General features: G+C 46.8%; 1 protein-coding gene across 1 annotated transcript; it reads left to right on the top strand.

The window, feature by feature from the left end:
- The first annotated feature begins 249 nt into the window (after positions 1-249).
- On the top strand, positions 250-1,526 carry LOC145799280 (uncharacterized). Its single transcript, XM_082888828.1, has 4 exons — positions 250-510; positions 596-694; positions 937-1,042; positions 1,510-1,526. The coding sequence occupies exons 1-4, from the start codon at positions 250-252 to the stop codon at positions 1,524-1,526; spliced, it is 483 nt and encodes a 160-aa protein (XP_082744954.1).
- The last annotated feature ends 10,612 nt before the right edge of the window (positions 1,527-12,138 follow it).

Below are 12,138 nucleotides of genomic sequence, written 5' to 3'. Positions count from 1 at the left end.
GGTGCCGAGGAGACCTCGCGTTTCCGGATTCTGCTAGAGGGCCCGGTCTGTCGGGCTTGGTACCTGGGGGAGCGTTTTCTACGCCAGACCCGCGGGTTACCTGAGCAGATAGTCCCGGCTCACCCTCCTGCAGAGATGAGGGAGACCGAGGGGCTGACCCCTGAGCAGCTGGATGATTACTCCATCGGCTGGGAGGAGGCCGGCTTCCGAGGCACCGGCGACTATCAGGAGTACGTGCGGACGTACCTGATGCGACCTTTGAGCGGCCGTCGAGCAGAGGGGGCCAGGCCTGTAGCATCGGCGGCTGGGGCCGGAGCGGGAGCAGGGGCTGGATCTTCGAGGAGGGCCCGAGTCCGTGGCAGGGGCGGAGCGCGGGGAGGACGAGGAGCTGGCTGGCCTGCCCTGCCTGCTGTACTGACTTTCCAGGGGCAGGGTGGGGCGACCTATCAGATCCCCTTCGCCCCTCCACCAGCTGGGCATGAGTTCACTGACATCCCCGACCTTCCGCCGGTATGTATCACTGCACTTCGTACAGTTATCTCACTTCAGTTTACTGATATTCCACAGAATACTAATGCATCTGATACCTTTGCAGGCTTCTCCTGAGTACACCCGTCAGTCGTTGGCGATGAATGCCTCGATGATGGGGATGCTCCAGCGGACATTTGACCTTCTGGCTGTCTACAGCATACCGGTATGTCCTTCTGACACTGGCCTCAAACCATTCATACACTGCTTCGCATAATCTGATTCACGGCACAACACCTGATACACTGATCTCACTGTATCTGAGCACTGCATACACTGCATTCTGCACTAAACTCTGTACTGACAAACTGCTCACGGCATTCATGCACTGTATCCATACACTGCATTCTGCACTGATAAACTGTCTACAGTATACTGATGCATTTCACTTTTTGTGTGCTTTTTCAGCCTCCCTTCCAGATTCCCATGGCAGGAGGTGCTCCAGCTAGACCTGCTGTCCCTGCTCGGGGGAGAGACGAGGAGGGCAGGATATTTCCCCGCACTAGGGGTGGGCGTACTCACGTCGGGAGCAGCTCGCGAGCTCCAGCCCCGGACGATGACGACGACGAGGAGTCAGAGGCGGAGGCAGGGTCATCGGAGGAGGAGACCGGAGGCGATTCTAGCTCGGGCTCTGACGACGACGCTGTTGATGCTCCTGGACCTTCGTCCAGGAAGAGGACCAGGACGGACTGACAGCCCTCCGGAGTGCTCGGCAGAGATGCGGATTTTTGCTATCTTTTCCTCTTTCTTGTACTTTTCTTTTTGGTTGGTAGATAGATTACCTTGTACTGCCGCAGGCAGATTTTTGTTTCCAAAACTTGTACATTTGAAAAGCTAAGTAAATGAAACAGACTTTTTATCTGAAAAAGTGTTTACATTTACACATTTCATGCATTGCATCGCATCTCATCATGTTACACCTCGATGTAAATGGAACTGATTGGTTGTCTGAAAATTGAACACTTGCACTGTAATAATCAGATAACTTAAACAGCTAACAACCGAAACAACCCAAGCAACCCACTGCCTGATTCTTAGACACACAGCCCTTACTCTGTTGGGGATTGATCTGCATACAGCCCAAAACACAGCATTCAGTTCATTCTGCACACTGCAATTCTCAAACAAGATAGCCCAATCTAATCAGGACGGACCTCAAAGATGGAACCGGTTGGAGTCGGAACACGTTCCAATGTAGAGAATGGCACAGCATTCTGAGCATAAGCGATTTTTGAAATCGAATGAGGGTTTTTCAAACCGGGATATCGAGCCTACCACTGAACAGAGCGGAAAGGACTCAAATATAGGTACACGACCTAAACACAACGAGACACGCTCGGGAAAGACTAAAAACAAAAGACGAGACCGTCAAATGAAAGAGACACGACACACAGACGCGTAACCAAAGATGGGGGACCTCGGACCACGAGGAGCCAGTTCAATCTGGGTATTGTTTCCCACCCCTTCTTATTTGTGATTCTCACATCACTCAATTCTCAAGCTCGGATTTTCTCTCGAAACCCTTTTCCTCGCTTTTCTCTCAACTTACACCTCTCTATTCTTCATTCTCTCATTTTTCATCCCTCCCCGGGGTGATTGATGGATAAATGGAAAGGTGCGGGTTTATGCTCGACACTGTTAGCTCACGGCTATTCTTCGGGCAGGCAGAGTGCTCTTCTGGCAAGTACGTCGATGACGGGGGAGAGACAGAACGCCTGGCTCAACTGTGCCCCTAGTTCATCATTTTAACCATTTTTTCGTTTTTGCTTTCTACTAAAACGGTTTTGATCGAAATGAGAGTCGGATTAACGTACTTGTTCGACTTTTGTTTTGAAAAGCATGCAAGTCAGGCAGCAAGCACTGAAAATTTTCCTTTTAGGTCCAAGACAATGGTCCGGTTTTGGAAAATGAAATAGTTTTCGAGAAAATAGTCAACCTCAGTAAAAATTTTCAAAAACTATTTTTTAAACAGCTGATGCTCAACAAGCATGGAACTTACTCTTCGAGATGCGCGACCTCGGATCGGAGGCAATGGAAAATTGCCCCTGGTTTGAAGGAGGGTGGGAGGCAACGGAAAGTTGCCCCTAGTTTGAAAGGCGGCTCACAGCGGCTCGTGGCAACGGAAAGTTGCCCCTTGTTTGGGATGGTGCCGCAGCAATTCACAGACAGTCTTCATTGGCGGTGGTCGAGCTCTTAGACACAGCGATGACGAAGACGGTCACAACACATATATGGACACAGTCACCTTGAAGGGTGTTGGCCACTAGACTTTGGAACGAAATTGAAACCATTGCATGGACTGAGACGCTTATGAAAGCGTTGGGGGCTGGACTTCATGATGAAGTTGCCTACGTATCCCAAACATGGGAATCAAGCCTTACGTAGTTCCGGTTAAGGTCCACTCGGGTATTTTAACCTTCACTTTGTTTGGCTCTTATTTTTGCCAAGGCGCCCAATGCGGGTTTTCGACCTTGCGAGCTTCTTTTCATTTTCTATTTCTTCTTCATTTCTTTTGCATTTTTCTTTTTCTTTTCTTTTTGGTATCTTTTGTCTTTTCTTTTCTTTTCTTCTTTTTTGTATTTTTCTCTTGCTCTAACTTTTGCCTGGGTCGCCCTTCTGGGTTTTCGGCCCAGCGAGCCTCTCAAAGGGTAAAAGTGTAGCAAGTCCATGCCAAATGGTTCCTGAACTGGAAGCCTCTCCGTGTCTAAGAGAACGGCTGTTGCACTGATTTGCGGAGAACCCATCAGGGTTACTCTACGAGCTTCTTCCGGCGAGATCTACTCCTTCTGATTCGGCCTTGATGCTTCTTGATCGAAGGCTACCTCAAAACTGGCCACACGGGCCTTTCATGGCGTTTGTCCGTTGAACTTTTTGAACAGTCTGAATGGGTTCAAAGTCGGAACGGGTTGAATCTTGAGGCTGAGAGCGATCCTAAGCTGCGCGATCTCAAGAACGATTCCACACAGGTCTTCACAAGGCCGCGTAAAATATTTGTTTTTGAAAGTTTTTAAGAAAGCGACGAATCGCTCGTGCCGAAGATAGTGTGGAACCAATCTGGATCAGGCCAGGGTCCTTCTCAGTACTCACGCCGACAAGCATGATTTCATTCATAAAAAGGCTTAGCACGCCTCTCTTTCTCTCAAAATGATCAAAATTTTACAAAACCCAAGGAATTCCTTCCTCTTCGTTTTCATCACCGCAGTGTTCAAAAAGTTTTTTTTTTTGAAAACTTAGGTTAATGCTATGAGTTTGGCGCGCAGGAGAGCAGGCGAGATGTACTGTCAGCCCAATCAAATTCTCTGGTCCTTATGCTGAAAGCAAGCATGAAGTTGAGATAGCAACAGCTATTTCAATCGGCTCTGTTGGTGTAACTGGCCCCTCGGCAGGAACAGACTCAAAACAAAAACAGATAATAATAAAACAAGACGGTGTTCGGGACAACAACCCCTGAATCACCGGGTATTATATACAACGGGGACTGACTCGATACAACAAGACAGACCCTTAAGCAAAAAAAGACTGACTCAAGACAAAGAGACAGACTCAAAACAAAAGACCGACTCGATATCCAAGCCAGAATTTACAAAACTCGGTTTCACCGATGCTCAAAAATGCGTGCCAAACGCTTCATCAAAAAAAATACCAAATGTTGCCCGCAGGCGGTTCACTTTACATACTCGCAGTATCTGAGCCCTCGAAATCCAACAACTGAGTGGTGACGGGCTTGCCTGAGGTAGGTGGTAGGATAACCTTATTATCAATCAAATCCTGCACTTCATGGCGAAGGCGGGAACATCCATCGGTGCTGTGACCGGACTGTTGATGGTACGCGCAGTACAAGGTAGCATCATGGGTGGCGGGGAGATTCTTCGGGAGCGGTCGGGGCTCCAAAGGCTTAAGATGCCCATTCTTCGCCAATATCAACAATGCCCTAGACAAAGGCATGTGGAGGTCGTGAAAGACTCTGCGCCCTCGAGGTAGGTACTTTGCAGTTTGAGGATTCTTGCCAGACGCGCTGGCGAAAGGATCAGCTGGCGCTGCCTTGGCTTTTTGAACCTTTCCCGGTGCAGGGTTGGGAACAACAGGAACTGTTTGGGCATGACGGGGCCCATCCCGGTTTTCTGCCTGGCTTGAACTGCCTTTGGTTGGAGCGGGGAAAGCATCATCTATAGCTTTGGTCACTATTGCGGATGTTTGTTGCTTGTTCATCCCTCTGGCCTTCAGAGCCTCGACTGCCCACAGCAGTTGTTCAATAGGGTCGGCATCTACCTTTGCCTTGTCCTTTCCTTTGGCCTCAGCCTGATCGAGGGTCGGGGTTAGTGCTGACATATCGTGGATATAGCCAGAAGCCATCTCTGGCTGGCTGAGCTCTATCACAATCCGCCCCAGTAGCGGGGGCTCCTGTGGTACAAAATTCCCGGCATACGGTGCCGCTGGTGGTGAAGCCGACATTCCATAGGCGAGGTCTGCCACAGACCTTTGGAGATCGCCTATCATCCCCATCAATTCGAAGGTGGTGGGCTCACGAGCCTGGTATAACTGGGGAGCCCAAACCGGGTGCACAACGGGCGACCTGGGCGGATATGACATACTGATGCTGGCTTCATTCTGCGGAGTGGTTCCCCGCTCCGGTGCGGCTGTCATAACCACAATTTCTTCTGAACTTTGTGTCGCCATAAATCTTGCCTCAGCAAAGGGGAGACACTGGCTGTTCTGTATCAACTCTGCAACTCGCTGGACTGAAAGAAAAACAGACAGCACTTCAGCCCAAACTGATCAAACACGGGTGTAGCCGAACAACTGTTCCCTACTGCTGATCACTGTTCCCAGATTTCTGTTCCCCAAAATACTGAATCTGATACCCGCGGATAACTGATTCTCAGATTCTGATACCAATGCCCTTAGGCCTGATGCCCCAAACTTGCAAACTGGTATGTACATTCCTGTAGAGATACACTCTAAAAGCACATAGCAAGTAAGAGAGAGCCAAAACACCCCTATGTTGGGGTAGGGTTTCCCTGTCCTATTTTGTCAGGAACTAGGATTTCACTACGCACACAGCGGTTTCAAACAACCTATAATCGGGTAAGCAACCTGTCCTAGCTTGGAATGGTCACTATGGATTCCGAATATGCACTAGGTCGAATGGTCAAAAAAAAGGGTGCCCCGGTAAACCGGGGTTTGTGTTCCCACACTGTCAGAGCCCATAGCCGGTCAGCCTTATGGACATGCCTTGACAAGACAAGCCTCCGGCAAACCGTTCAGGAATGGCAGATGGCAAACACTGTGTTCCTAGGCGCACCAATGCACATGCAATGCAAAAAAAAAAACACATAAATGAGATCAAAAACAGGATATCACGAGTTCGAGTCAAACTCTCTAAAACTCCCCAGCAGAGTCGCCAGAAACTGTAACAGCGACCGGGGAGGGGCCTCGCGCTACAGTTCGGACTCTCGATTTGTGTCACGGTTCTTAATCTGAACCAAAGAGTCCAAATCTGGCAAATCGTTTTGAGAAACAGATTTTTGAAAAAGTAGTGCCAAACATGGACTGCTTTGCCAGATACAGAGTCGCCACCTAAATATTTTTAAAATGGGGAAATTTAGGAAACCCTGACTCGGTGCCGAAGGCCACATGTCCGTCATCACCGGAGTTGTCTCGGCTCGGGAGCTTGGGTACGATCGGGGAAGGTCAGCTATGAGCACCCCCTTTCGCCCGGTCCGAAAACCGGCCTCTACTAACCGTGATATCTGATTTTGAAAACTTTATGTGTTCTTATTCCGGTTATTAGCCTAGAATTACTATGTTATGCGCACAGCAAACAAGTATAGACTAGATTGCCTAATTTGGAAATAAACATTGCATATCCGTTTGGTTTGAAAATGCTTTGGAATTTGCTACTCGCAAGTAGGCTGAAATACGGATTTCAACGAGTTTTTCCAACTCAAACAATCCGGCCTTCACCCACAGGCATTCAAAACAGTTTAACACATAAGCATCTAGCCACATGTTAAGCATGCTGTTATGGCAACATTCACACTCATGCGATATGCTAAAGCAAAAATACTTACATCGTACTCCGTGCCAAAACAGTAAACTAGTTAGCAAACATGTATGTCCTAGTTCATGTTAAAAGTGGCTAATGCATCACATGCAAAATGTCGCTAAGATAGGCTCGGCTATCCTAAACATGTCATGTGAAAATGCACAATTATCACGTATTCAGTTTGAAAATTGAAGTATTGATGCAATTAGCGTGATGTACCGAGCCTAATGCATGTAATACAAATGCATGGATGCACACATGCATAGCATAAGGTATGCTAAATTAGACGTGACCTAATACTAACCATCAAAGCAGGTAAGTAAAAGGGAAGAAAGAAGTGGGGATTGGAAGACATTCACACACCCACACACACTTATTACAGATTTGCCCTCGCTCGGAGGGACCAAATAAATATTACAAATTAACTAACTACGCAAGCTAATTAATATTACAAATTAACTAATTTAATTAACAAATTAAATTAAATTAATTAAAGCAGGAAAGCGTCTCGGGAAACGCGCCACCATGCGCAAGCTGCCTCTGTTTTCCTCCCTTTCCTCCTCTGGAGGTTGTCAAAACCTCAGGACTACATCCTTGGACAGAGGGGATCACCACCGGCTAGATGAAACTTCCACCGGCAGTGTGGTATGGCCATCGGCACAAAATAGGGCCTGTCGGCAGAGAAAAATGTGCCGGTCGGCACATTACACTGCCGGTCGGCAGAGTATTTCTGCAGAACCTGCAACTCACAGCGACAAAGGGCAAAACAAGGCATGGCAGCATATTTCAAGGCATGTATGCACCAACCATGTCTCTTATCATTGTAATGACTCAAAGGGACATGTGCCTCGATTCTCGGACCACCAATCACGCATTTCCATGCATGATGGCCCAAAGAACCGAGTATGCATCTTTGATTTCAAATGTATGCACACCAATCAAACAAATAAGGCCCAATTCCTATCACCAATTCAAGGAACAAGGCATGCATGCGAAATGCAATGCAACCTAGGCATACAAGCTAGGAGTGCAACATGGCATGGCAATCAACTCATGCAAGCATACAAGCATGCATATGGCAATGCAAATGGATGGCAAAGATGGACTTAAACATGAATTAGGCGACTCTAAAATAGGCCTAAAACAGTAGCCAAAAGTGCTAAAGAGTGAGAGCTAAATGGCATGCACACACACATGCTCATAAGGACCAACACTTAAGCATGAATCAAACAACATTCAAGCACACTTGAAAGAAGGAAACATGGACAAATTAGCATGCAACATGAGCCTTAAAATCATGTTATAAAATGATGCCAAATCAAATTATAAATCAAGTCAAGCATGCAACAAAAAGTCCAAGTGTTCAAGGCAAGTTGATAAGGCATTGAACTACACTTATCATGACCAAACATGGCATGCATTAAACAACTAAAAATAGATTTTTAGCTCATAACAAGGCCAAAGGACTCCTTAGATAGCATCTAAGTGGCCCAAATTCAAAGGCATGCAAAGGCACCAAAACATGGAACATTGCAAAACATGCTTTCAAAGCATTAAAGAGACATGCGAGGCAATCAAACAAGCATGGAAATGGGACTGAAATGACATATAGAATGATCCCAAATCACCAAAACAATGCAAAGATGGCATGCTACACATGCACATACTCAAGGCCAACAAGCCCAAATGCAAAGGAGCCTTATAATGCATGCTAAAATCGACCCAAACGACTATGGACAGATCTAAAACATGGCAAAATAAGCATATAACCTTCACAAATACAAGCCTAAAACATGCTCCAACAAAGGCTAACAACCTAGAACATGTTAAGGCACAAATAAGGCATTACATGGCAACTATGCTAAACATGCATAAGGTTCCAAAACCAACTTGAAATCATGTTATATCATGGATATATAAGCATGAAAAACAAACCAAACATGCTCAACACACACTCAAGCATAGGCTTCTTTAAGAGGCCAAAATGTGCCCTTTTCAAGGACAACAAGGAGAGGGGGTGGCCCTCTCCTTCTTGGGACTTCAAAGCATCATCTTTACCACTGAAATCCCTCAAGATTTCAGTGGTGAAGAGACCTCAACACCAAAATCCCGGAGCTAGCACAAAATGGCTCAAAATGAGGCCTTTTGGGGCTTAAGGGTGGTCAACACCCCTCAAACAACAAAACACTCTTAATAAACAATAAAGAGGGCTTAAAAATAGAACTTTTTTATGTTATACAATAATCACAAAAACAGCTCTAAGATAGGTATAAAATTGATGCAAGAATGGGGAATAAAGGTGTAAGTTTCTTACCCTTGTAGTCCTCTTCAACAAGGATGCTCCAATGGCCTCCTTTGGCTCCAAATCAGTCAAGAAGCTCAAGAACAACTCCTTAGAACTCTAATCTTAAGAGGAAGGTGAAACACTAGGTGTTTGTGTGCAATAGTAAGGCACAAAACACCTAGTGTGCAAAATGGGAGGGAAAGAGAGATAGATTGAGTGTATCTAACCCTAACCCTAGAAAACCAGAGCTCTCCTCTGTCTTTTTTCTCTCAAAAATGGCTAAGCCTCTCTCTCTAAGCCTCAGAGAGAGCCCTCTCTATAAGCCTCTTGTAAAGCTTATTCAACAAGCTTTGCAAGAGGGAGATCCCTCCATACACGTGTATGGAGGGGAGAAAAAGTTATACAGCTGTCCTAAAATATCTGCAAAAGCAGATGAACAGCAATCGGCCGGCAAAAAATGCCATCTTGGCCAAACAAAGTGCCGACCGGCACAAAAAAGTGCTGACCGGCAACAAATAGTGCCGACCGGCAAACTATTTTGCCGGTGGCAGCAAAAACCAGCCGGTGGCCTCTAGCCACTGCCGGTGATGGGTGGGGATGGTCTACAAGCCCTACCCTGCCCTTCCAAGGCAAAACACAAGTGTTCGGTGCAAAACCGGACACTGAACGGTCAAGTTCGGAGATTCTGAGGTAGGGCGCGAGAGCCAAAACCTCCGGGAACTCCAAACAAACACAAACAAGGATAATCACCGAGTGTTCAAGCGGTGACGTCCGAGTCTTGAGGACGGTCAAAAATGGGGTGTCTACAGACACACTTCAGGTATGGCCCAGTGAAAGATTTCTTGTACAAGGTGCTAGATGGAGAGAGCCAAAACCGCTCTGATTTGGCCCTTATCTTGTCGGCCTCTTGCTTTTCAATGGGTAGAATTCGATCCTTCAGGAAGGTGATAATAGGATCCATCCAGGATGGTTCCAAGTTGGCGTAGAGTACTTCGGGCACCTCCGGTTCCTCAATGCTTGGTCAGGGTAAGAATTCTATCATCAAAGGATTGGGAAAAGTCATTTGCATAGATGCTAGGCCAGCCAATTCGTTGGCTGCATTGTTTTTTTCACGGTTAATTATTTTCATTCTTATTGCGGCAAACTTTTTGATTTCTGCGCGTACCACCGCTTGATACTTAGCCATCCCTTCATCCTTGGCCTCATATTCCCGGAGACCTGATTGACAACCAGCTTGGAGTCACTGAATACCATAAGTTTTGATGCCTTCATTCTTGAAACGCTCTTCAATCCGAGAAGGAGGGCTTCATATTCCCCCTCATTGTTGGATGCTAGGAACCCGAGTGTGATCACATGGTCAATGGTCAACCCATCCGGGGATGTCAACACAACCTCTAGCCCGGCCCCACGTCTATTGGAGGCCCCATCGATGAAGAGTTTCCATATCGTGCCAATGAACAACTTCCAGCAGTCGGAGGGATTTTGAGAGTTCCTCCACTTCAAGGTACTAGTCGGCTCATTCTGGTCTCTTAAAACATCTCCGCCAAGCTTGTATTTTGGTAAATCGGCCGGTTCTTCCATTTCTTGCTCAACTTTCTCTTGCTGTTCTGCTACTTGTTGTCTACCACTTATTTCTGCTATCCGAGCCGTGGGCTGCCCCAAGTCCGCGCTAGCCAAATTGACAGGGTAAAGAGGGTTTGTTCCAGGAATAAATTCTGCCATGAAGTCGGCAAGAGCTTGAGCTTTGATAACAGCGCACCACTGGAACTTGATATCGTATTGACCCAATTCCACGGCCCACTTCGGCTGGTGAAATCTGCCTTTTCAAAGAGCACCTAGAGCGGAAATTCGGTTAGCACGACTATCGTGTGGGCATGAAAATAGTGCGCCAGCTTTCTAGAAGCCATCATGAGAGCCAGAGCCAGTTTTTTTAGCGGCAAATATCTTGATTCGGCCAGGAGCAGTGTCTTGCTAACATAGAAGATGGGGAGGTACTGGATTACCTCAGCGCGGATGAGCACGGCGTTCACCGCGTGCTAAGAAACTGCCAAGTAGAGATACAATTCTTCGCCCGATTTTGGTGTGACCAAGATTAGTGCTGAGGAAAGGTACACTTTTAGATCTGCCAGTGCACAGTCGCACTCGTCATCCCAAAAGAACTTGGCCTTCAAAGTTTTAAAGAAGGGCCTGCAAGGATCTGAGGACCGGCTAATAAATTAGTTCAGCGCGACTGCCATTTCAACGAGATGTTGCACATCCTTCGTGGAGTTTGGCTTCTCCAATTCTTGTATTGCCTTGAGCTGCGATAGGGTAGTCTCGATTCCTCGGTTTATGATAAATAAAACCTAGAAATTTCCAGGTTCCAACTCCGAATGCACACTTGGAGGCATTTGAACGCAGCTTGTGATGTTTGAGTATGCAAACATTTCTGCTAGGTCGGCAAGGTATTGGGACTTGTCTTTGCTCTTCACCATCATGTCATCGATGTAAGCCTCCATAGTGCGGCGAAGAAAAGGAGCGAATATTTTGGTTACCATCCTCTAAAAAGTTACCCCAGCATTTTTTAGACCGAACGACATGACCTTGTAGTAGTACAAGCCTCTTGGAGTGGTGAACGAAGTGATCTCTTAGTCTGGTTTGTACATGGCGATCTGGTGGTAGCCGCGATATGCCTCTAGGAAGCTAAACCTCTGATGGCTAGTGGTTAGATCCGCCAACTGGTCTATTCTTGAGAAGGGGAAGCTGTCCTCTGGGCACACACGGTTGACTGTCTTATAATCGACCCACACCTGCCATTTACCATTCTTCTTTGACACTACCACTGTGCTAGAGATCCATCTGGGGTAATGCACTTCTTCTATCGCCCCAGCTTCCAACAAGTTCATGACCTCCTCTACCACTACCTCGGCATGGTGCAAGGCTGAGCGCCGCATTCTCTGGATGACCAGTCGTGCATTTGGAAAGAAGCTAGGGTCGACACCAGGCATATCGTAAGGCGTCCACGCAAAGTCCTCAATGTTGGAAACAAAAAAGCTGACATAATCAAGCCGCTCAACGTTAGACAAAGATGATCCCAAAAGAAAGAACTTATTTGGATTATTCTCATCAACGCGCACTTCCACCAAATCTTCAGCCGATTTCTCTTCGACTTTTCTTCCCACGACTTCTAGGACTCCCTTCCCTTCTGGTCCTTCTATCATTTAAACAAAGCCTTTGGCAGCCCGGCTGCCATTTACTTTGACAAAGCACTGTTTTACCATTACTTGGTCCCCCAAACCTT

This window comes from Camellia sinensis, chromosome 9 (genome assembly GCF_055761805.1).
Source record: "Camellia sinensis isolate YWXY chromosome 9, ASM5576180v1, whole genome shotgun sequence".
Classification (NCBI taxonomy): domain Eukaryota; kingdom Viridiplantae; phylum Streptophyta; class Magnoliopsida; order Ericales; family Theaceae; genus Camellia; species Camellia sinensis.
This window is presented reverse-complemented; position numbering and strand designations above follow the sequence as displayed.

Excerpts from the sequence above, each read along its gene's own strand:
- LOC145799280 (XM_082888828.1), top strand. The coding sequence starts at position 250 with ATGCGACCTTTGAGCGGCCGTCGAGCAGAGGGGGCCAGGCCTGTAGCA. Across the intron at positions 511-595 it reads ACATCCCCGACCTTCCGCCG|GCTTCTCCTGAGTACACCCG; the intron begins GTATGTATCACT and ends ATACCTTTGCAG. Across the intron at positions 695-936 it reads TGGCTGTCTACAGCATACCG|CCTCCCTTCCAGATTCCCAT; the intron begins GTATGTCCTTCT and ends GTGCTTTTTCAG.